Source organism: Trichoplusia ni, chromosome 3, assembly GCF_003590095.1.
Source record: "Trichoplusia ni isolate ovarian cell line Hi5 chromosome 3, tn1, whole genome shotgun sequence".
Classification (NCBI taxonomy): Eukaryota; Metazoa; Arthropoda; class Insecta; order Lepidoptera; family Noctuidae; genus Trichoplusia; species Trichoplusia ni.
This window is the reverse complement of record NC_039480.1, coordinates 5,665,559-5,691,953: the sequence shown is the minus strand read 5'-3', so window position 1 is coordinate 5,691,953 and position 26,395 is coordinate 5,665,559. Positions and strand designations below refer to the sequence as shown.

General features: G+C 39.6%; 1 protein-coding gene across 1 annotated transcript; it reads left to right on the top strand.

Moving 5' to 3' along the window:
- The first annotated feature begins 1,295 nt into the window (after positions 1 to 1,295).
- LOC113509040 (cytoplasmic FMR1-interacting protein) lies at positions 1,296 to 26,191 on the top strand. Its single transcript, XM_026892298.1, has 28 exons — positions 1,296 to 1,602; positions 2,547 to 2,683; positions 3,029 to 3,208; positions 3,825 to 4,006; positions 4,861 to 4,988; positions 5,378 to 5,475; positions 6,050 to 6,154; positions 6,625 to 6,710; positions 7,348 to 7,468; positions 7,984 to 8,175; positions 8,870 to 9,084; positions 10,120 to 10,250; positions 10,964 to 11,134; positions 12,216 to 12,298; positions 12,901 to 13,043; positions 13,575 to 13,748; positions 14,236 to 14,374; positions 16,014 to 16,100; positions 16,834 to 17,033; positions 17,960 to 18,093; positions 18,663 to 18,854; positions 19,355 to 19,479; positions 20,240 to 20,318; positions 21,601 to 21,695; positions 22,683 to 22,843; positions 23,263 to 23,325; positions 23,859 to 24,006; positions 24,979 to 26,191. Exons 1-28 carry the CDS (start codon positions 1,527 to 1,529, stop codon positions 25,138 to 25,140), a joined length of 3,807 nt encoding a protein of 1,268 aa, XP_026748099.1. The 5' UTR covers positions 1,296 to 1,526; the 3' UTR covers positions 25,141 to 26,191.
- The last annotated feature ends 204 nt before the right edge of the window (positions 26,192 to 26,395 follow it).

Genomic DNA, 26,395 nt, shown 5'->3' with positions numbered 1-26,395 from the left:
TGGACGCGCTTATCTCCGTAACTACCAGTCAGATGTTAATTGCAACTAGCTTGCAAATGTCTGATTAAGTGGTACATTTGTCAAATGCCACGGTATTTTTTAATCATACACAACTTCAAACAACGCCATCTAGTCTCAATCTAAGCAAACCTTGTATTATGAATACTCGACAACTGATACAAAATTCTCTTTTTTAAATACATAATAAACACATGACACGGTACCAAGTCGATTCTGGTTCCTGATTTCAATTGACGTAAGATTTAAATAACTCTTCCTGGACGTCCACAAATCTCTTCCATGTTTCTGAGATAAGCGCGTTCAAACGACCTTCTTAGTTGTATATTAGTATGTATTGTAGTTATATATGACTGGTTAAAGATCTGTGTTTTATTGTTGGAATATAAAACATAGTTTATAATAATATGTATACGCTGGTACAGTAATATAATGATATACTATAAGTATTAAAAATGTACATTCTTTTAATTATGACTTTTTTTTCTACTCCTACTTGTGGTCTAAACGCCTAAGGCCCGATTTTTCAATCGTCAGATAACTTTTATCTGAGGAATAAATATGGCCGTTTGACACATTGTCTATACAAAAGCTGTCAAAGCGTCAAACATATTCGACGAATAAAAGTTATCTGGCGATTGAAAAATCGGCCCTTGTTCTTTTTTTTTTAAGTTGAAAGTTTGTCATGCTGCCGGCTCGGAAAAGTACGGTGGATCAATTTGAATTTAATATTATAGAGGATTTGGCACGTAAACGGTATTAAAATTCTGTAACCTGACGGTCCAAATTCGCCAAATCCTGTGTGCGCGTCATGTCACGGGTTCGATCCCCTTTGTGTGATCCTCGAATGCTTGTTCTGAGTCTGGGTGCCATTGTGCACGTAATTAATATGTTTGTGAAACACTCCGCGACACAAGGATTAAATTCCTTACAGCGGGAGTAGATTTTTTAAACAAACAAAACTTAACTTGACAAATGTTTTTTTTCTCCTTTCGAATACTGTTAAAATCACGTTATTTGTCACCAATATTAAAATCATGGCAACCTCTTGCCAAACACCCTTAATGTTCATTCAATTAGTTCCTCTGCAGGATAATTAATTGCTTAAAACGTTTCCTTTTCTCTTCATATCGGTCTCTCTCATTCGTGGATTCCATTCAGGATCGTGGTCAGTGCCAAGCAACGTTGGGCGCGTATGATCTGCCTCCATCTTAAAATGTTGCAAAAACCGGTTAACCGATTATGTTGAAAAATATATACTCTGTGGGTTCCTACATCCTTATACTATGTTTAGTTGTCAAACGCCATTTGCGTTGAGGCAATAATATTGGAATTTTTCGTTATTTATCGTAAAAATATCCCTTCCTGTGCTTAGAAAAGGATTTAAAACTAACTATTAACACTATCGCGTCAGTTACAGTGAACATTTATGTAGTTTTAAGCCGTAATAGTCGATATCCTGTGTGATTAATTAGTTTCGTATTTTGTCTTATTTTCATTGATTAACCATGTCTGTGAGTGAAAAAGTATCTTTATCCGATGCCTTGAGCAATGTGGATGTATTAGACGAGCTCACTTTGCCAGGTAAATTCATATTTTTGATAAAAACTACTATTTATTTCAGTAGTCACTGAAACTAGGTGGGGTCTGCTATCATTATTCGTAATAAGGATGGGATGATTATATATACTTAAATATTACTTCCTATATATATTTCGGAAGAATACATCCTATTAGTCAATGTAACAACAAGATTATCATGTAAATACCCTGTAAAGTTGATTTCACAATGTAATGAAGTTGATGAATACTTGTGTTAATTTTCTTATTAAAGTTTTGAACGTAGTTGCTGATGGGAAATCTATATAAAAAAATACCTTAGATTAATTAAATAAGAGGTCCATACTCCGTTATAAGCTACACAAGGCAGATCACACAGAATTTATACATTTATAAAGTTATATGATCCTATATATGTTAAGATAACATGAGGAAATTAGAAGAAATAATAACTTGAGATATAAATAACAGTATTGGCTTGTTTTCCCACTGCCAAGGCATACATTCTATTCAGGAAAAGGTTGATTATTTATCATGAAACATGCTATTTGGAGAAAATCCAAATTTTTTTAGTTTCAGCTATGCTTTCAATGCTTAAATTCTCTGCTTTTATAACATCATCTTAGAAAATACATGTAACTTTAGTAAAGTCACATTGGTACTTCAGACAAACCTTTGGACAAACCAGAAGGTGGATTAAATTCTGGCCGCAGCTGTTATCTACACATCTTTGACAGTGATTATGATTAGTCAGAAGCTAGAAAGTATGACAACCAGTCTAACTAAGAGGTATTGTGTTGCCCAGGAGTTTAAACCAAACTGGGATGAGGAGGTCAAATAGCCAGTTGCTCCTTGTAAAATACTGGTACTTAGCTGAATCCGGTTAACTCCGAAAGCTGACACCGACATAGTAGACAGAAGTCTACAATGATGAGTATAATAATGAAGAAATTTAAAATACTTTTCAGATGAACAGCCGTGTATAGAAGCAGCACCATGTTCCATATTATACCAGGCTAACTTCGACACAAACTTTGAGGACCGCAATGGATTCGTCACCGGTATCGCCAAGTACATTGAGGAGGCAACTGTGCATGCCAACCTGGTATGTGAATATAATAAAATAATGAAATCACAACTCCCGCATGAGGCAATTTAATCCTTGTATCGTGTGGGTTTTTAATTCAAGTCACATGCCCAAAGACACCCAGACTCAGGACTGGCATGTTGATAACAAAAATGCTTGTCCTTTGCAGGGATCGAATAAATATTAAAACATTCCAAAAACCACCCCGAGCCCCTTCTATTGCTTTAGCCAGAGTCACGGGATAGCTCGCGCCAGCTTTGCGCGACTCTGGCAGAACTGCATACTTATATGTATCCAATCCTGTAAGTACGTGGTGTGCGATAAAGAATATTCTATCTAATACTTAACTCATATTGTCTTCAGAACGAACTTCTAGAAGAAGGCAACGCTCACGCCGTCATGCTGTACACGTGGCGTTGCTGCAGCCGCGCCATCCCCCAGCCGCGGTCCAACGAGCAGCCGGACAGGGTCCACATATACGAGAGGACTGTACAAGTACTGGCTCCTGAAGTCGATAAGCTGCTGCAGTTTATGTATTTTCAGGTGAGTGCCTTTTCTAATAATTCATTTATTTCTTGACTAGCTTTTCGCCCGCGGCTTCGCCCGCGTCGTTGTCGGTTATATCGCGTTTCCAAACTATCCTATGTTCTTCCTCAAGGTCAACTCTATATCTGTACCAAATTTCATTAAAATCAGTTCAGTGGTTTAGACGTGAAAGCGTAACAGACAGAGTTACTTTCGCATTTATAATATTAGTAGGGATGAAGGAAGATATTGCACCAAAGCTCCAATTCCGCTATTTACAATGGCCGATGAATAAATGGATGTCATTTCACTTTGTGTGTTTTTGTTAGTTTAGGAGATGCCACCGAAATGAATACTTAACTTTCACCAATTTTTTTTTGGAACGGAGTAGCTTGAGTTTATTGTCTTTAGCTTGACTCCCTTGACGACGAAATCCTTATATCGCGGGGTTTTCGCAAACATTCAAGTCACATGCACAAAGACACCCAAACTCAGAACAAGCATTCGCGAATCACACGAATACTTGTCCTACACGGGGATTGAACTTGCTCCACATTGCTTACAGTCACTTTTGCCTGATGATCACAACGACTCTATCCGTGCAATATTTTTGACACATTTCCTTCTCTCCCAGCGTAAAGCTATCGAACGCTTCTGCGGCGAGGTCCGTCGCCTCTGCCACGCTGAGAAGCGGCGCGACTTCGTGTCCGAGGCATACCTGCTGACCCTCGGCAAGTTTGTCAACATGTTCGCTGTTCTTGACGAGCTGAAGAACATGAAGAGCTCCGTCAAGAATGATTATTCGACTTATAGACGGTAGGTGGATGGGGGTTTTTTAGTTTTTTTTTATGCCTACAGTGTCCCACTGTTTGTTAAAGGTCTCTCGATCAAATTGTTTTACGGTTTCCTATCCTGGGAAATGAAATAGCACTGTGCTTCGTAAGGGTGGTAGGTTACAATATGTAAAAAATAAGTCACTTGGATTGTCAAAGACTCGGATATACACACTAACACACACACTACATAAAGTACACCTTTGTCGAAAAACCTAGCACGGAACATACATACATATACACGGTGTTTTTTTAGTCGTTTTTCAAAAGGAGCCCAGTTCATTTATCCGACGTAAAATACCCCTAGGCGCGATTATTATTTTTTTATCATCAACTAAGACAATAAGTTCAAGGAAAATTAAACAAGAGAAATCCTAAAATCTACTCTTAAAAATGATAAAAACCCGCCGCCCGCGCCCTTCTAAGAAACTACGAATTGCATCATAATTTTGAATAAAAATTTCATTTTAAATGTATTGAAATCTCATAAATACCTATTTTTTTTATCGTGAACGTGTTCTAGTCATTGGATACATGAACTGGGCTGCTTTTGTAAGACGACTAAAAAATCACGGTGTATAAGTACTAAATACAGCCCAGTACCAAAAACTACCATTATATTTCACCGGTATCAGCTGAAAAAATATTTATGCATTTAATATATTCCTTTCCTGTTGTTTTTAACATACAGAAAATGTTATAAATTAAATTTCGAACAGGTTAAGATAGACCTAAATATCTACTAATTGATGTAATCTTATATGACACATGTTCATATAGGCATACTGACCTTATTTCAACCTTACTATCATCTGACCTTTGATCTTTGACCCCCAGGGCCGCGCAGTTCCTCAAGGTGATGTCTGACAGCCAGAGCCTTCAGGAGTCGCAGAACCTGTCCATGTTCCTCGCCACTCAGAACAAAATAAGAGACACTGTTAAAGATGCCCTGGAAAAGATTAATGGTATGTATAGGAATCAATTTTTTTTTATTTTTGTAAAGGCGGGGCAATCTTCATGGACACCCACTCCCTCGTTGGAACGGGTAGTGACAGTTTTTGAATGTAAAATTTTGAAAGTTTTTATAGTTGTAAATTACATTGTCATCGGGTTTGAAGCTAACCTGAAAATTTCAGCACGCTAGCTTATCGGGAAGTGCCTCAAAATTGAGTCACAAAAATCCAACCGGAACAACAAACAAATAAAAAAGTGAGTGTATAGAAACATGGGAAAAATGTCTGAACCAATTTTGTTAAAATTTCAATGGAGTGACATTTAGAAACGTGGGAATCTAGATTTTTTTACTATTAATTTTATTTTTTCTTTATTTTTAATTGTTCTTCTCCTTTCCTAGGCTACGAGGATCTGTTAGCCGACGTCGTAAACATATGCGTGCATATGTTCGAAACGAAAATGTATCTGACTCCGTCTGAGAAACATATGCTTGTCAAAGTAAGTATTGTATACTATATAACAAGCAAACAGCGATAGCTATAGGGTATTTGAATGTAAGAAATAATACCATCATCATCATCATCATCATCATTGTCATCATCATCATCATCATCTTCATCATCATCATCTCAGCCTATTGCCGTCCACTGCTGAACGTAGGCCATGAATACCAGTGAGGTAGCATTTAAATAATGGTTATATTTCTATTGTGTGGTGTCTTTACGGTTCTATGCATTGTTTTCTATGGAGGAGATCCAAATTCGACCCCAACGCGGGCAAAGTATCAATGTGATCTTTCCTAGGTTATTTTAAGACAGCAAAGATTCTAAATATTGGAATCCGAAATCGCCCAAACTATGCTGATAAGTGAAGTTATATATACGAAATTTGACATCCAGGCAGAGAATAAATGATCATGCTCATAACACAAACATTTGTTCTTTGTGGGAATCGAACTCACGACCTCTGATATAACATTCAAGGTCTCTTACCACTAGACCAACAGTCAGTTGATCACTTGGCACGAAGTATCTAAATTTCTGAACAAATAATGATAATCACTTTTTTCTAGGTGATGGGATTCGGTCTGTTTCTAATGGATTCCGAAGTTTGCAACATCAATCGTCTCGATCAGAAGAAAAAGATACGTTTGGATCGCATTGACAGGATATTCAAGGTAAGAAATCTTTTATACTATTCTATTAGAAAAAGTACTAAAAATTAAAAAAAAATGTCTTTTAAGTAAGAATTTCAATGTAAGTGTGTATTTTGACACAAATCTCCTCACTAATATTATAAACGCTAAATTTTGTATGTATGGATGTTTGTTCCTCTTTCACGCAAAAATAACTGAACGCATTTTGATGAAACTTGGTACACATATAGTTTATAACCAGTGGATAGTTTTTATCCTTATTTTATGTTCCCGCGGGCTACATCTAGTACATGATTATAAATGACTGCATTTCATAATTGTTCGTAGCCGTTAATTGACCTAGTTGTTTCAGCAATTTGTAAATTTGATACAATTGTTGAAAAAAAATCTTTTATACAAGTTTGAAGTAATAAATTTATTTACTTCAAAATTCCTTTACCTTATCTTTAACTCATTTAATTAATACGTTTGTATTTGTATTTTTTTTACAGAATTTAGAAGTTGTGCCTCTGTTTGGTGATATGCAGATAGCGCCATTTAATTATATTAAGCGATCAAAACATTACGATCCTAGCAAGTGAGTACATATGTATAATACTAGCTGTTACCCGCGACTTCGTCCGCGTGGTTAGAAGATATAAGTTATGATTTATATCTGCCCTGTTTTTTCCACATTTTCCATTGTATCTTCGCTCCTATTAGTCGCAGCGTGATGGTATATAGCCTAAAACCTTCCTCGATCAATGGTCTATTCAAACCAAAAATATTTTTTCAATTTGAACCAGGAGTTCCTAAGATTAGCGCGTTCAAACAAACAAACTCTTCAGCTTTATATATTAGTATAGATTACTGCCCTGACAGCCGAGTGGTGGCACCGCGCTAAAACCACTCTGAGCGTCCTGTCGCGGGTTCGATCCCCACATTGGACAAGCATTTGTGTGATCCACGACTGCTTGTTCTGAGTCTGGGTGTGAGAGAGTTTTGATAGTAACTATCGTGAGACTGATTCATTATTAAATGATGCAACGGTTTACTCACGCGTTTGTATCGGGATCGTCCGACTAGTTTCGGACTCAACCGGAGTCCTTACTCATGAGCTGACGCGACAAAACCCGAAACTAGTTGAGCAATCCCGATAAATACGCGTGAGTAAACCGTTGCATCAGTTTATAGTGCGGGAGTCGTTTATAAAACTTTCCCATGTTTGTCTCCAGGTGGCCTCTATCCTCGAGCCCCACCCCGCTGTCTCCTCAGGCAGACCTGATGGTCCACCTGCCTCAGATCAGGGAGGAACACCAGAATTATATCTCGGAACTAGCTCGGTATAGCAATGAGGTAAGGCAATAGGGATGACGACGTCACTTGATTCAATTTTTTTGTCAAAACCGGTCCAGCCGTTTATGTAATTGTAAATTGAATTGTCATCGGGTTTGAAGCTACCCTGAAGATTTCAGCCCGCTGGCTTATCGGGAAGTGTCTCAAAATTGAGTTGCAAAGAAACAAGAAAGTGAGTTTATAAAAATGTGGGAAAAACTCTTGTTACCGGAGGTCGATTTGGGTGGGTTCGATTCCCGCCCAGGACAAATGATGAAAGATGGTGTTATGAGCACGATCATTTGTTCTGTGTCTGGGTGTAATTTATCTATATTATTATGTATGTATTTAGAAATATATAAGTAAGTTTATCAGTTGTCTAGTACTCATAACAAGCTTTGCTTAGTTTGAGGCTCGATGGCGTTGTGTGAATATTATTATTATTAAGTTTAATTTAACCCACTGGGTTATTATACCCACTAGTGCCTAGTCTAGATTTTTTAAATCTAGCCATTTTAAACTTAATTCTTTCAAAGGTAACAACGACTTTCAAAGAAGCCGGTTCTGACGCCGAGAACAAAGCCGTGACTGAGCTCTGTCTCCGAGGACTCCAGCTCCTGTCGTCATGGTGTTCAGTCCTGACGGAGTTGTGTTCCTGGAAGCTGCTGCACCCTACTGACCATGCCAGCAACCCTCGCTGCCCACCAGACGCTGAGGAGTATGAGAGGGTGAGTCTACTATAGCCTATATAGCTAGGTGGGTAAAGTTAATCTAATAAATAAAATTCTCGTGTGACGGTCTACGTAATTAAATTCCTCCGAAACGGCTCGATCGATTCTCGTGAAATTCTGTGTACGGAGGTCTGAGAATCTTTTTTTTTTTGCTTTTCTTTTTTATGACACCCCAAACTAAAATAGGGCTGGCATGAGCTAAGATGTTACGACTTTTAATCACATTTCGTGAGTAATAAAGTGTTGTAACATGCACAAATAAATTATAATCAGTCTGTAAAGCTCTGTTTCTTTACTGGTATATCCAATAGCGCATTGAATTTTCATGACATACAGCTTGGTGACTAAATACATAAATAAATTAAAAGTCACAGGTTCGACTTCCCTTGGATTTCTCTTGTTATACCTGTAAGTTATCTGTGTGTTTGGCCCTGGCACACGAAGGGCAATGGAAGGAACAAACTCACCCAGGTTTTAGAAGAAGAAGTATGATACTCCCTTCTGCTCAACACAAAGCAAAAGGAGTTATTTGAAGTTAAAACTTGAATTCTATTACTGAAGCTATGTTGTCTGTACGTCCGTCCGTCACCAAGCTGTATGTCATGAAAAATATACGGATCGCTAATAATAAAATACAACACTAAACGAAGTTATCTGTAACACGGATCCCTAATAACATCTCCATTCACAGGCAACCCGTTACAACTACACGTCCGAAGAGAAATTCGCCATGATTGAAGTCATAGCCATGATCAAGGGTCTCCAGGTCCTCATGGCTCGCATGGAGACGGTCTTCGCCGATGCGGCCAGGAGAGGAGTCTTCGCAGAGCTACAGGACTTCGTACAGCTCGTTCTGAGGGAACCACTGAGGAAAGCTATTAAGAATAAGAAGGACTTGATTAGAAGGTATTTAAATTTGAGTGTTGTGTGTTGAGGGTTAATTAATTTATGGAGTTTCTTGCCGGTTCTCATCCATAATAGTGACACTTTGGTACCGCGCAACTAGAGCCATCACCTTAACGTTTTGAAAGTGCCTGGAAAACGACCTACTTGAAATAAAAACTTTTGATTTTGATTTTGTTAATTGATGAAATGAATGTTTTTTTAGAAAGAAGTGTGTTTTGTTATGCCGAGAATAGGGATGATGACAATTTTTTTTTGCAGTGTCCGTCTTGTGATATTTTGTTTAATAATGGATACGTATTTTTTAATTTGTCCCGCAAACATAAATTGACAAAATTACAGTGAATGAAACTTACGCGTGACGTCACAATTGAGTATAAATTTTACTCTATCGTTACGTCACAAGCCCCCTCTCCTAAACTTGAAAGCAGTTAATCTTTGTCAATTCTAGTTTTTCTGAAAAAGGAATAAATACGTGTCTCATACTTTTCAAACCTAACCTAACTGAGGGACTAATGAGATTTTTTCTTTTTATATCCAGTCATCTGTATATTGAGCCAAAGTTAGTGTCTTTCTGCCTGAGGTACATTTTGTTTCTTTTAAAACTAATTCCAATCTGATAGACATGTCAAGGTAGGTTAGGCCTTTGCCCAGCCGTGGGACACGATTATAGGCAGGCTATAAAAATATTACCATTCAGTGCGAGGCTCGACAAAATGCTAGTATAAGGCAATATGATATAGCCCTTGCCCAGCCGTGGGATACCATAGGTGAGGTTTAAAAAAATAATTATAATCAGTCTAGATTTGACAAAAGCTCAGCATCAGGAATTATAGAGTTTGTCGTTGCCCGCCAGTGGGATAATTTTATTTATTTATTTTATTATTTATTATGTATGTATTTAGAAATATATAAGTATGTTTATCAGTTGTCTAGCTCTCATAACACAAGCTCTGCTTAGTTTGAGACTAGATGGCGTAGTGTGAATGTTGTCCAATATTATATTAATATTATATGATTGTTATAACATTTCCCCAGTATCATAGTATCAGTTCGCGAAACGTGCGGCGACTGGGCGCGAGGCTGCGAGCCCCAGCAGGACCCCGCGCTGCGAGGGAAGAAGGACGGAGAGGCTAGCTTCACCATCAAAGTGCCTAGGAGGAATGTGGGTCAGTATATAGCTAGCTCTTATGATAGTAACTATCGTGAGAATGATTCATCATTTAATAAGCTCATCTAATAACTCTTTCATCATCATCATCCACAGCCTTTGTCCTCCCACTGCTGGGCATAGGCCTCCCCTATCTCGTGCCTATTTCTACGGTCCTCTGCCAGCCTCATCGAGACTCGACCCGAGACCTTTATTATGTCATCGACCCATCTTGCTCCCGGACGACCGACGGCTCTAATTAGTGAGATCGGAATCTCAGAGGAGCTCGTGGCAGTCGTAGATGGGTGACCGTCTTTGTCATAACGAGTTCCTCCGTGTTTCGGAAGGCACGTTAAATTGTGGGTCCCGGCTTGAAAGTCTGACAACCAGTCTAACCAAGGGGTATCGTGTTGCCCAGGTAACTGGGTTGAGGAGGTCACAGTGCTTTAGTACTTAGCTGAATCCGGTTAGACTGGAAGCCGACCACAACATAGTTGGGAAAAGGCTAGGCCAATGATGATGACATCAACTTAAAAATGCCCGTGACCATGATACCTGCAAAGGTGTCGAAACGTCGGGAACTAAAATCTAAAATTAAACAGCGATAAAATTGATAGGAGTAGTTTCATTTCAATATTTTACAATAAATTAAACTAAACTAATATTTACATTTTTAAAACTAAATCAATACAAAATGAAAAATATACATAGATCTTATATTTTTTTCCCCAGGCCCATCATCGACCCAGCTGTACATGGTTCGCACTCAGCTGGAAGCCCTGATCTCGGACAAGTCTGGTGGAAGACGGACTCTCCGCAAGGACCTGGACGCGGGCACCCTCACGCAGATAGAGATGTTCCACAGGCAGAGCTTCTATTGGAGCTACCTGCTCAACTTGTCCGGTGAGTCGGAATATAGTTTAGGTAAAACGGTTTGATCAAACTGGTTTGGTGGAACAGTTTGATGGCTGGATGAAATCGAGTGATGGATTGATCAAACTGTTTCAAGGAATGTTTTGATAGTTTGAAGGTTTGATTGAAAGGGATGATGGTTTGAAGGTTTTAACAAACTGTTTGATGGTCTGAGGGAATGGTTCTCGGACAAGTCTGGATAGGACTCTTCGCAGGGACCTGGACGCGGGCACCCTGACTCTGATAGAGATGTTCCACAGGCAGAGCTTCTATTGGAGTTACCTGCTGAACTTGTCTGGTGAGTCAGAAATATAGTATAGGTAAAACGGTTTGATCAAACGGTTTGATGGCTGGATAAAATCGAGTGATGGATTGATCAAACTGTTTCAAGGAATGTTTTGATAGTTTGAAGGTCTGATGAAATGGTTTGAAGGTTTGAACAAACTGTTTGATGTTCTGACGGAATGGTTCTCGGACAAGTCTGGATAGGACTCTTCGCAGGGACCTGGACGCGGGCACCCTGACTCAGATAGAGATGTTCCACAGGCAGAGCTTCTATTGGAGTTACCTGCTGAACTTGTCTGGTGAGTCAGAAATATTGTTTGATCGTCTGATCAAACTGTTTGATGGCTTAATCAAAATGTTTGATGGTTTTGACAACACGGTTTGATGGTTTGATCAAACTGGTCGATGGGGTAGTTTGATGGATTGATGGTTTGGTAAAAATGGTTTGAAGGTTTGCGTGAAAGGGTCGAAGGTTTGATCATATTGGTTGAAGGTTTGCTTGAAAGAGTTAAAGGTTTGATCAAAGTGGTATGATGGAATAGTTTGATGGCTCTATGAAACTGATGGTTTGATGATTTAATAAAACGGTTTGATGGTTTGATCAAATTGGTTGAAAGTTTGGGAGGTATTTTCAAACTTAAAATTTTTGATAAAATTCTCTCGGAAGTGGATAAAATAAAAACAAACCAAATTTTGTACACTTGTTTTGAGTCAAACCAAGAGTCGGTTTGATTCAAATTTTCCTGACTTTGAGTCAAACTATGTCACATTATAATTTTGCCCACAGACTCCCTGCAGAAGTGCTGCGATCTATCCCAGCTGTGGTACAGAGAGTTCTATCTCGAGATGACGATGGGAAGGAAAGTTAATGTGAGTATTTATTTTGCCCACGTTTTATACACTCACTTTTCTTGTTTGTTTGTCGTTCCGGTTGGATTTTTGTAACTCAATTTTGAGGCTCGATAAGCTAGCAGGCTGAAGGTTTCAGTGTAGCTTCAAATCCGATGACAATGCAATTTACAACTACAAAAACGGCTGACCGATATTGATTAAAATTTTAAAAATGTGTCCTTAATTAAATTTTTTAATTATTATATAGCCTTTTTGAGATCCCCTAGGCAAAAGGCCTCATCCAGACCTCTCTATCTTTCGCGATTTCTGGTTATGTGCTAATAATTACTTAAGTATGTGGTAATTAAATTTCAATTAAATGCTAAGTCCGCTACCAAATACAGTTTTGTGGGTTCGATCCCCGATTAGGACAATCATTTGTACAATATAATGAACTAGCCTTTATGCAACCTACAGCTGGGCACAGCCTTCTTTCTACAACAGGTGTCCGCTGGGCTTTTGTCCAACAGTGGGACTTGATAGAAAAAAATGTTATTTTTCTTTATGTTATGTTTACTTTAATACCACAGAACCTTGTATGACAAAGACAACACTACACTCTTTCTCCTTCCCTCTCACAGAAATGCATGGTACGCCATCAACACAACGAGGAGTGCAACGACCTGGTGACCATGGAGAAGAGGATCCAGTTCCCCATCGAGATGTCCATGCCCTGGATCCTGACTGATCACATCCTGAGGACCAAGGAGCCGGCTATGATGGAGTGAGTGGGGATTGGAGCTTTCGTCACCCTTAATCTGTTCGACCCTTCGTCCAACTGTCTTTCATTCTGTCCATCTTTCCAATCTGCCCATCTGACTATGTCTATATTTCTATGTGTCTATCTGTCCATCCATCCGATTATTTTCCTATCGGATACTCCAACTGTTCGTCCAATCTGAATAACAATCAAGACTGTCTGTCTATCCATCCGTCCATCCGTCCATCCGCCCATCCACCCCAATCGACTGTGCGTCCATCCTTTGGTCTGTCCATTTGATCATTGGCCCATCCGACTTTCCATCTGTTCGTCCTATCGATTTTCTGTCCGTCCATCCGCCGATCCGCCTATCTGCCCTTCCGCCCATCCGACCTTCCTCCCTTGCCACCCAACCGACTGTCAAACTGTTAGATTTATTCTCCATCCTTTCGACTACCGCCTATCCGACTGTCCATTCACCTATCTGTCTATCCGTCCTTCCGTCTGACAAACAAAACCGAGACATCTATATAATTCTTTCTCTCTCCCCCACAGATACGTCCTCTACCCCCTAGATCTATACAACGACTCCGCCCAATACGCGCTCACGGTCTTCCGGAAACAGTTCCTCTATGATGAGGTGGAAGCGGAAGTCAATCTATGCTTCGATCAGTTCGTCTATAAGCTGTCTGAACAAGTCTATGCGCATTATAAGCAGTTGGCTGCCAGGTGAGATGATTTTAAGTTTTTATGATATTAGCAACGCCATCTAGTCTCAAACTAAGCAAACCTTGGATTATGAGTAGTAGATCATTACCGTATACCGGAGGTTGTGGGTTCGATTCCCACCCAGGACAAACGTTTGTGTTATGAGGACGATCATTTGTTGACGACCTCCGTGGTCGAGTGGCGTACGCACAGTCTCAAGACTCTCAAGGTGTCGCTAGCTCTGAGGTCCCGGGTTCGATCCCCGGTCGGGTCAATGTAAAAAATCACATTTCTACATTGTCTCGGGTCTGGGTGTTTGTTGTACCTTCGTTGTATCTGAATTCCATAACACAAGTGCTTTCGCAACTTACTTTGGGTTCAGAACAATGTATGTGATGTTGTCCGCATTTATATATATAAAAAAGTTGTTCCGTGTCTAGGTGCACAACGTTAAGCGACTTTAATGTGACCAAATAGCAACTATTTCACCTTAAATGATGTTCCCCAGCATGTTACTAGACAAGCGTTATCGAGCCGAATGCGCGGCCAGAGGCGCGAGTACCGGCGCAGGCGCGGGGCGCTACGCGTCCCTGCTGAGGCAGAGGCACGTCGCGCTGCTGGGCAGGCATGTGGACCTGTGCGCGCTGGTGAGTACCAGGGGCAGGTGGTACTAACACTGCCACACGACACATGATCGCAAACATCATTTGAGACAGGCAATGAATTTTTCGACTCGCGATCCCGCCGCGTCAGCTCATGATTAAGGACTCCGGTTGGGTCCGGAACTAGTCGGACGATCCCGATATATACGCGTGAGTAAACCGTTGTATCATTTAATAAGGCAATGAAATGAAATGAAATCATTTATTCTGCAAATAGGATATTAAATCATCACTTTTATTTATCTATTTTGAGAACGTTTGAGTCGACATTTCCTAGCTGACTACCCTGAGAAGAAATGTCGAAACAAACTCAGGAGTCACAGTCTCTTTCAAAGTCCAGACAATTTTAAAATACAAGTAAAGTGTAATAAAACACCCACTTTTAAAGAATGAAAAGATTGTCAAGTTTCATCGTAATTGTTCAAGCTGTTTTGGTGTTTAGAGGTAACACATACACACACATGCAGTGCTTGAATATGTTAATTTTAAATGTTTCAAATTTGAAAGTTTCAGTTTTCTGTCTTGTTTTTCAGACTTACTTTCAGATCTCATTATTTTGTTGAGAAACGTGCATTAATTTGTAACACTTACTTAAATTCATCACTTAATATACCTGCTGTCTTGTATGGATCAGAGTGCTGGGCGACGAAAGGGATGAATGAAAGACAATTGCATGCAGCAGAGATGAGAATGTTAAGAGGAATGTGTGGTGTTACGAGAGCGGATAGAGTAAGAAATTAGTATATAAGGGGAAGTTTGAAATTGGCACCGGTTACAGAGAAACTACGTGGTAACCGGCTGTCGTGGTATGGGCATGTCATGCGGAGGAATGAAAATCATGTGTTAAGGAAGGCGTTAAGCATGGATGTGGATGGATATAGGGGAAGAGGACGACCAAAGAAACGATGGATGGATTGTGTGAAAGACGATATGGCTGTAATGTGTGTTTCTTGTGAGATGACGGCCGATAGGAAGGTATGGAAGAAGATGACATTTTGCGCCAGCCACAAATAAAATAATTGGGATAAGGGCAGGGGAATGATGATGATGGTGATGATGATGATTTATAACTTTTCCTTAGTCTATTCACGCGTATTTATCGGGATCGCGGACCTAACTGGAGTGTTTACCCATTAAAATGTTTAATTTCCGAAACTGTAGTTTTATTACATAGTGCCAAATAGTTGATGTACAATATTTTATAATCGTTTTAACCTTCCTTGGACTGCTAAGAAAATTATCCAGACATCCAAGACTAAAATTATCCAAATCGGTTCAGCCTTTCTCGAGTTTTAGCGAGACTAACGAACAGCAATTATATAGCAGCTGTTGCCCGCGACTGCGTCCGCGTGGTTAGAGGATATAAGTTATGATTTATATCTGACCTGTTTTTTCCACATTTTCCATTGTATCTTCGCTCCTATTAGTCGTAGCGTGATGTTCTATAGCTTAAAACCTTCATCGATGAATGGTCTATAACTTTTCAATTTGAACCAGTAGTTCCCGAGATTAGCGCGTTCAAACAAACAAACTCTTCAGCTTTATATATTAGTATAGATTAACCCAACGAAAATTACTGTAGGATTAAACTTTCGATTTTAATTAATATATTGTTTCCGTACAGGTGGCACAGCGTATTAATTCGGACATGCATCGCGCTCTCGACGCGGCGGTCGCTAAGTTCGAAGCCGGCGATATAACTGGTGTTGTTGTAAGTATTGCAATCAAATATATAATACTAGCTGTTGCCCGCGACTCCGTCCGCGTGGACTTCAGTTCACAGCGCGGTGGTTCCCGTTTCCATGGCAATGCCGGGATTAAATGTTAGAAAGTCTGACAACCAGTCTTACTAAGGGGTATCGTGTTGCCCAGGTAACTGGGTTGAGGAGGTCAGATAGGCAGTCGCTCCTTGTAAAACACTGGTACTTAGCTGTATCCGGTTAGACTGGAAGCCGACCTCAACATAGTTGGGATAAGGCTAGGATGATGATGACTAGCGATCTCCCGCAGCGCCGTTGTAAATCAAAATATTGTTCTTTTTTGTCAAGTAAAACGAACTCTATGTTACTTCTTATCTCTCCAAGAACACTAAAATATTTATTCAAATCGGACCAGTCATTTCTGAGATGAGCTTGTTCAAACAAATCTTAGTACAGACATTTTGTGTATTTTGACATTTGTCATTGAATTTACCAAAACTGTGTTAGTTAGTATAAATTTATAGATAAACTAGCAGTGTAGCCTTACTAATCAGCTAGTGGTTAGTGGTCCTGACTTTTATAGCAGAGGTCGTGGGTTCGATTCCCACCCAGAACAAATGTCTGTGTGATTTTATTATTTGTTTGTTTTATAACTTATCTTTATAACATATCTTTTTCAATACATAAGTATATTTATCACTTGTCTGACTAGATAGCTTTGTAAATCTTGAAATATTTCCTCAGGAACTTGAAGGTCTGATCTCGGTCAACCGCCTCTGTCACAAGCTCCTGAGTCGTTACCTGACTCTTGACGATTTCGATGCTATACTCCGAGAGAGCGACCACGGTGTCCTCGCTCCGTACGGAAGGATCACTCTGCACGTTTTCTGGGAGTTAAATTTTGATTTTTTGCCGAATTATTGCTATAACGCTGCTACGGATCGGTGAGTTTTTTCAACACTCTTTTATTAAATTCACTTGAAATTAAATTCGCTCGTGTCTAAGCTATAACCGCATAAGTGATTCGATCACAGGTTAAGCTATGTTTGACGCGGTTGGTCCGTAGATGGGTGACCATCTTTGTCATAGCGAGTTCCTCCGTGTTTCGGAAGGCACCGGCTATTATTCCTACATCTTTGACAGTCGTTACAGGTAGTCAGAAGCTTGAAAAAGTCTGACAACCAGTCTAACCAAGGGGTATCGTGTTGCCCAGGTAACTGGGTTGAGGAGGTCAGATAGGCAGTCGCTCCTTGTAAAACACCGGTACTTAGCTGAAACCGGTTGGAATGGTAGCCGACCCCAACATAGTTGGGAAAAGGCTAGGCCAATAATGAATGATATTAAATTCACTTGAAACTGTGTAAGAAAATCTTGGAATCTTAATTTGCCCCACTTTGCGGTCTTCGCTCAGGATGAAATTTTGCACACGCTCTGAGTTCTGATGGAAATATATGAATAGTTAAGTCATTACAAATCCAATATGGCGGCCTCCCCAAGATGGTGGACTGGCTGTTTGAAATCAACCCTCATGATATGGGTATCAAATGAAAGGGTTTTCTGTCGGGAATAAGGAAAAGTCTAAAATCAAAATATTTGGCGTTTCTTAAGAACTGGTTTACGGACGCTCTCCACGCATTTTTTTTTAAATACCATTATTTTGAAATTTTTAAAATCAAATTGATCCGTCTTGCTGCAGTTTCATCAAATAACAATATTCAATATTCAACCATGATCAAATAAAATCAAGGTTCACATTAATTATTTTTACAAACCCCCGTCTTTATGCAATATCATGAAACAACAAAGTACATTCAAAACTCAACCATAACTCTTTGCACTTAAGGTCTACATTCCCTCCCTATCTGTCCAGGTTCGTCAAATGCCGCGGCATCCAGTTCGGTGTGGGCGTGTCCCGGGAGAAGCCGCAGCAGTACGGCCACGCGCTCCTGTGGGGGTCCAAACAGCTCAGCCTGGCTTACTCCGCGCAATACGCACAGTATAGTGGTGAGTAGGCCTGTTGGTGTAGTGGTTAGTGACCCTGACTGCTGTTCAGAGGGCGCGGGTTCCGAGGGGATAAACGGATAGCCGAGTGGTTGAGGTCACCACACCAAACCCACTGAACGCGACGTGTTGATTCGTTCCCCGCGTAGGACAAGCGTTTGTGTGATCCACGAATGCTTGTTCTGAGTCTAGGTGGGTGTCTTTGTGTATGTGATTTGTATGTTTGGAAAACCCTCCGCGACACAAGGATTAAATTCCTTACTGCGGGAGTCATTAAAAAAAAAATGTCTGTGTGATGAGAAGGATTTCCCCACGTTTTTATAGATTCACTTTTCTTGTTTGTTTGTCGTTCCGGTTGGATTTTTGCAACTTAATTGTGAGGCACTTCCCGATAAGCTGGCAGGCTGAAATTTTCAGGGTAGTTTCAAACCCGATGACAATGCAATTCACAACATTAAAAACGGCTATTCCTTTTTTTTTTTTTTAAAAAAACGTGGTTACTTAGATGTTCTAATCCAATTCATTATTATATATTACGTTAATAAATACATATTCTTTCCCATATTACCCAGGTTTCGTAGGCGCCCAGCACCTACACGCCCTGGTCCGCCTGCTGGGCTACCAGGGCGTAGCCGTCGTAGTCTCGGAGCTACTCGACGTAGCGCGCGGACTGCTACACGGTACCATAGCTCAGTTCACGCGCGCGCTCGCTGCCGCCATGCCCAGGCATTGTAAACTGCCGAGATACGATTATGGGTCTAATGGTGAGTTGTATTAAGGTTTTATATTGTGTGATACGGTATTTAGGATCGAATGGTAATGGTAAGTATTATTAAGGTCTTATATTAATAGATTTTTTGACTAAACCTAATAAATATTAAAAAGAGTGTAAAAATAATCTGAAGGAAACTAAAATCTAAGTCTGAAATATATGACTAGAAACTTAAACTTTCAGATTTGAAAATAATTTGTGTCTGTGTTTCTTTGTAAACCCTGTATAACTGATTGGCCTGTTGGTCTAGTGGTTAGTGACCCTGACTGCTATACCGGAGGTCGTGGGTTCAATTCTCACCCAGCAAAAATGTTTGTGTGATGAGCACGATCATTTGTTCTGTGTCTGGGTGTAATTTATCTATATTAAGTATGTATTTAGAAATATATAAGTATGTTTATCAGCTGTCTAGTACTCATAATACAAGCTTTGCTTAGTTTGACGCAAGATGGCGTTGTGTGAAAGTTGTTTAACAATATATTTTGTTGGCAGGTGTCCTAGGCTATTACCACGCTCAGCTGACAGACATAGTACAGTACCCGGACGCCAGGACAGAACTCTTCCATGCTTTCCGGGAACTTGGAAACATCATACTCTTCTGCATGCTGATCGAGCAGGTAAGAGAATAGAAGAGAAGTAGAAGAGAAGAAAGAGTGTGGAGATAAGACCCTTCATGTATTCTATCACCTATGTTCACAAATAGAGATGATTAGATGAATGAATGAAAGATGGTGATACTTCTGTGGTTTTAAAATTATTATTATCCTATACTAAGGCCAACGAGACAAGCGGACCGTTACTGAGTTACATTGCGATAGCGAGGGATTATTATCCCTGTCCTTATCACTCGTACGCGCATATATGGCGTGAGTTGGTCGATGACAGCTGCCGTTATGTGTTTCGTGGTACAAGAAAGCAGTCAGTACGGCAGTTGTCAACATTTGCTCCGCCATGTTGTGAACAAGTTAATTCTTTCATTTTTGTTAAAATTCGAACTTCATAATAGTTTATTCGAATAAAAATGTTCTGAACCCCTGAAAATCTGTTTACATTCTTTATCTCGTCTCGTTGGCCTTACTATAGCCTTTTCCATCTTATTCTTTAATTCAGGAGTGATTTAATTGCGACTGCACGGATAGCCGAGTGGTTAAGGTCACCACGCCAAACCCACTGTACACGTCCTGTCGCGGTTTCGATCCCCGCGTAGGACAAGCATTTGTGTGATCCACGAATGCTTGTCCTGAGTCTGGGTGTCTTTGTGCATGTGACTTGTATGTTTGTGAAACCTAAGATACACAAGGACTAAATTCTTTAATGCGGGAGTCGTTTCAAAAGTCTATAAAGTTGTCAAATATTAAAATGTCTTGTTGTTTCTAGGCGCTCAGTCAAGAAGAAGTCACTGATCTTCTTCACGCGGCTCCCTTCCAGAACATTCTGCCGCGACCCTTCGCCGCAGGTATGTGGTATCACAACGCACCATCACCATTCTATATTTTACTAGCCGTTGCCCGCGGATCCGCCTGCGTTTACCCGATAAAATATATAATATACTAGCTGTTTCCCGCGGTTTCACCCACGAAGTATTTCTTTTTCGATGTTTTCCAGATTTTCTCACCGTTTGAACCTTCCCTGGACTGTTATGAATATTTCAAGACTTAAATTAGCCAAATCAGTTCAGACGTTCTCAAGTTTAAGCGACACTAACGAACAGCAATTCATTTTTATATATAAGATGATACACATACCTATACATTGTATATATGTACACGTTGTGCATAAAGGATAAAAAAATATATTACTCATAATACTATCTCTTATGAGGAGCTCGTGGCTAAGCTATAACCGCATAAGTGATTCGATCACAGGTTAAGCTATGCTTGACGCGGTTGGTCTGTAGATGGGTGACCATCTTTGTCATAGCGAGTTCCTCCGTGTTTCGGAAGGCACCGGCTATTATTCCTACATCTTTGACAGTCGTTACAGGTAGTCAGAAGCTTGAAAAAGTCTGACAGCCAGTCTAACCAAGGGGTATCGTGTTGCCCTGGTAACTGGGTTGAGGAGGTCAGATAGGCAGTCGCTCCTTGTAAAACACTGGTACTTAGCTGAAACCGGTTGGACTGGAAGCCGACCCCAACATAGCTGGGAAAAGGCTAGGCCAATGATGAATACTATCTCTTATATGTAAGCACAGGTTAAAGTCAAGATATTGATTAAGTAAAGATAATTAAAAAACATAAAGCAACATAAATTAAGCTTTACTAGTTAAACTCAATACGAATCGGAAATGATCCCACGGGAACATAAAATCGGGATAAAAACTATCCTATGTGTTAATTCTGGTTATAAACTATCTGTGTACCAAGTTTCGTATAAATCCGTTCAGTGGTTTTTGCGTCAAAGAGGAACAAACATCCATACATACAAACTTTCGCTTTTATAATATTAGTAGGATATTATTTTTTTGCTGTAATTATTTATCTATAAATTAAACACTTACTTACACGCGGACGAAGTCGCGGGCAACGGCTAGTATAGACTTACTAGTATAGATTTTTCAATCGCCAGATAACTTTTATCTGACGGATATGTTTGACGTTTTGACAGCTTTTGTATAGAAAATGTGTCAAACGGCCATATTTTTTCCTCGGATAGAAATTAACTGATAATTGAAAAATCGGCCCTAAGATAATTTAAAAATCAACTGTATATAAATTTGAATGTTTTGTTTTATATATTAGAAGGTGAAAAACCGGAATCGAAGCAGAAAAGACTGGAAGCGAAGTACGCGGCGCTACAGATTGTGCAAAATGTTGATAAATATGGGACAGCTAAGGTAAGTGGCGTAGTTACGTAGCTCCCTAGATACAGGGCCCCAATATGGATGATGACTGGGTATAAAAAGAAAAAATCTCATTAGTCCCTCAGTTAGATAACTGAAAAGTACGAGACACGTATTTTTTTCCTTTTTCAGAAAAACTAGAATTGACAAAGATTAACTGCTTTAAAGTTTAGGAGAGCTTGTGACGTAACAATAGAGTAAAATTTATACACAATAGTGACGTCACGCGTAAGTTTCATTCACTGTAATTTGGGCAATTTATGTTTTCGGGACAAATTAAAAAATACGTATCTATTATTATACAAAAAACTACAAGAAGGACACTGCAAAAAAAATTGTCGTCATCCCTATTCTGCTATTTACAAAGGCCGATGAATTAATGAAAATTGGCCTCAAATGTCAGTTTTCGTATTGAAATGAAACTACTTATACGGATTTTATCGCGGTTTAATTTTAGATTTTAGTTTCCGACGTTTCGACACCTTTGCAGGTACCATGGTCACGAGCAGAACCGCGATAAAATCAGTAAAATTAGTTTAATTTCTGAAAATTCATTGTATTGACCTTGAGTGTACCGTCCCATTCTGAATTTACAATATTATTTTAATTATTCAATAATTAAAGTTGATTATTAAATATTTAAATGGCACGATAGCGGAGTGGTTGAGGTCACCACGCCAAGCCCACTGAGCGCGACGTGTTGATTCGATCCCCGCGTAGGACAAGCGTTTTTGTGATCCACGAATGCTTGTCCTGAGTCTGGGTGTCTTTGTGCTTGAATGTTTGTGAATCACTCCGCGATACAAGGAAATGAGTTCCTTCCTGCGGGAGGCGTTTTTAAAATAATAATAGTTTTACTCCAATCGCATGTGACGGTAACAAACATTTTTATCTTACTTTAACATATATTTTGTCCCAGCAGTGGGACACAGTGGGCTAGAGAAAAAAAAACATATATTTTCCCAACTTTTTCCCCAACAGCAAGGCCAGTTATCTCGTGAGGGTGACCTGTTGACCCGCGAGCGCCTCTGTTGTGGCCTCTCCTTGTTCTCTGTGGTACTCCGCCGTCTGAGAGGCTGCCTCTCCGCGCCGCAGTGGCCCGCCCCCCCGACCCACACTGATGATACCAACGAGTTCCACAGGTAAGCCCAACGTTGGGCATGGTTTGGGAAGTTGTGTGTTTCTGTTTAAGATGGATGGGAGTTTTTTAGTTTTGCCCAGTGCTGGGCAAGCGCTAGGCTACATATAATTATGTCTGATAAAACCACTTATGGGTTGAAAGAGCTAACCCCGCTGCTGGACAAACGCTGGGCAAATAATAGTTTTTAGGCTCCCCAAAGTTTCTTACTGAATCTAGCCCACGACACCAGTACACACAATACTGGGTTACTAGCATATCCAATCACTCAACGGTGTCCATAGTTAAGCCCACATGTGGGCAAACCCAGTTCAACTAACTATTATACGTTTAACCATCCCACCGACGTCCACTACCAAGCCCACTGTTGGGCAAAGTGTTGTTTCCCACCTAACCTAATTTAAACCTGTCTAACTGTTTCAGACTGTGGTCGGCGTTACAGTTCCTATACTGTATACCGGTTGGGGAAACGCAGTTTACTGTCGAGTAAGTAATAGTTAATTTTAATTGAGTTTACGTTTGCCCACGTTTTTATACACTCACTTTTCTTGTTTGTTTGTCGTTCCGGTTGGATTTTTGCAACTCCATTTTGAGGCTCGATAAGCTAGCAGGCTGAAGTTTTCAGGGTAGCTTCAAAACCGATGACAATGCAATTTACAAATATAAAAACATCAGGACCGGTTTTGATAAAATTTGAATGGAGTGACTTTGACTTTTGTCGAATCGAAAAATAATTTGCTCGTGTTCGTTCAAATTATTCGCTATCAGACAAACAACAAAGATTAAAATAATAATTTTAGAACATTACAAAACCTGGGTTTTTAGATTCTTTTTATCTTAAATGATGCAACGGCTTACTTTTCCTGACTCCGTCGATGCGTCAACTCATGATTAATGACTCCGGTTGGGTGTGAAACTAGTCGGACGATCCCCTCAAAATTCAATTTCAGTAATTCAACCGGAACGACAAACAAGGAAACAAGAAAAGTCTGTGTATAAAAACACTATTTTGTTTCTAGGGAGTTGTTCGGTGAAGGCCTCCATTGGGCCGGCTGTACCATCATAGCCCTGTTAGGCCAACAGAGGCGTTTTGAGGCCTTGGACTTCTGCTACCACATCCTCAGGGTCCAGCGAGTCGACGGCAAGGACGAAATGGTCAAGGACATTGTGAGTATTTATTGTTCAGCCATTTTGGTGATATAGAAGAAGGTGATTGGTGATATAGAAATGTGTTAAGTCCGTCGGATAGATTTACAAAAATATTATACATATATTATGTATTTTTCATTTTATCACGTCATTCAAGAGTTGCTCTAAGTTTCGTCCGTTGTAATTTGACCAATTTATGTTTGTAGGACTTATGAAAAAATACGTATTCATTATTATATACGCCGTGATTTTTTAGTCGTCTTACAAAAGCAGCCCAGTTCATGTATCCCATGACTAGAACACGTTCATGATAAAAAAATAGGTATTTATGAGATTTGAATAAATTTAAAATTCAATTTTTATTCAATATTATGATGCAATTCGTAGTTTTTTAGAAACACAGCTCTGTTGCGAGCGCGGTCCGAGCCTTGTAACAATGGTGAGGGGCGCGGACGGCGGCGTTTTTATCATTTTTAAGAGTATATTTCAGATCTCTCTTGTTCGTACTTATTATCTTAGTTGATGATAAAAAATAATAATCGCGCCTAGGGGTATTTTACGTCGGATACATGAACTGGGTTGCTTTTGTGAGACGACTAAAAAATCACCGTGTATAAAACTACAAAACTTACACTGAAAAAATCATGTCACATAGTACATAGTAAAGGTCTCGGGTCGAGTCTGGATGAGGCTGGCACAGGACCGTAGAAATATGCACGAGAAAAGGGAGGCCTATGCCCAGCAGTGGGAGTACTCAGGCTGTGGATGATGATGATTTTAATTCACAAAATAATTGTGATGACTAAGTACAAAAAAAGCTTAAGATAATGCATTTATGTTGGCATTTAACATAATAAAAACCAACATTAATACATTGCCTGCTTTGGTTTTGAACCTGCACTTCATGCATATAAATCCCTCCACAGGTCCTCAAGGCCACTGTAACATTGAAATAAAACTAACTAATTTCCTATGTTTCCTTTTCAACAGCCTCTCAAACGCATGGTCGATAGGATTCGTCGTTTCCAAGTATTGAACTCTCAGATCTTCGGAGTGCTGGCCCGTCACCTAGCCGCGGACGAGGAGAGGGCGGGAGTCGAACATGTGAGGTGTTTCCCGCCGCCTTCAGCCCCGCAACACGCTATGAATTAGATGGCGATGGATAGTTGCGGATTTATGTAAAGTTTTGGTGAGTAGTTGCGGAATATTGTCGAGTTTGGGGGTGTAGTTGCGGAATATTGTGTAATTGGAGTGACTAGTTGCGGAATATTGTCGAGTTTGCGGGGCTAGTTGCGAAATATTGTACAGTTTGGAGGAGTAGTTGCGGTATAATGCTGCGGAGTTGATATTGTATGGCTTAATCAGCGTATTTACATTTATAGGATTTATTTTATATTGATCCGTTGCAATATAAAGCCCGATTATAGAGGCTAGTTGCAGAATACTACGGAATTAAGATTTAAAATGTCATCTGAATCGAATGAATAGTTGCAAATTGCAAAATAACTAAGCGACTAGTTTAAAAATTTACAGAACGAATGCGAATAGTAACAGTTTTCTAAATAATACAGTATTCCCCAGCTAAAGTCTTATGTATATGCAACATTATGTTAAAAACATAACTAGTTTTATTATATCTGATCAATTATATAACTAGATTAATTATAGTTTAAGTTAAAAATGTCTAATGCATTTACCATCTCCATATTGTCTATCGTCGCCTAAAAAATTACCCTTTATATCTTTAAAATTCCTTAGAAATTAGTCCAGACATTTAAGAGATTATCGGAAACAGACATGACTTTTGTATGACTAGAAATAGACGCTTTAGATAATAGATCTAATTATTTTAAGTATTTTTTAAAGATGTAATTCCAATTTCCATTAAAACATTGGTTTCTTAAAGCCTGATTTCCATATATTTACAAATAATACTATGAAATAATTATTACCACTGACAGGATTCGAACTCGCGACTTCTTGGTATATACGCCAGTAACTTTCGAGAACTTATTTAAACGTTCGAGGCAACCTATTTGGAAGTTAGATTACAAGAAAAGTACCAAATAGTGCCACTGTATAACACTAGTGTCAAAATATATAACGGGTGTCAGCTTACTAATCGCGGTTTTAATTGTTTTAGCCAAAGATTTAATATAAAGGACTGGATTTTTTTATTTAATTAAAAAACGACTCCCTCAGTAAGGAGTTTAATCTTGGGTTTCACAAACATACAAATCACATGCACAAAGACACCCAGACTCAGGACAAGCATTCGTGGATCACACAAATGCTTGTCCTACGCGGGGATCGAATCAACACGTCGCGCTCAGTGGGTTTGGCTTGGCGACCTCAACCACACGGCTATCAGTGCAGTCAATCTTTGACTTGACTTGACAAATTAAGT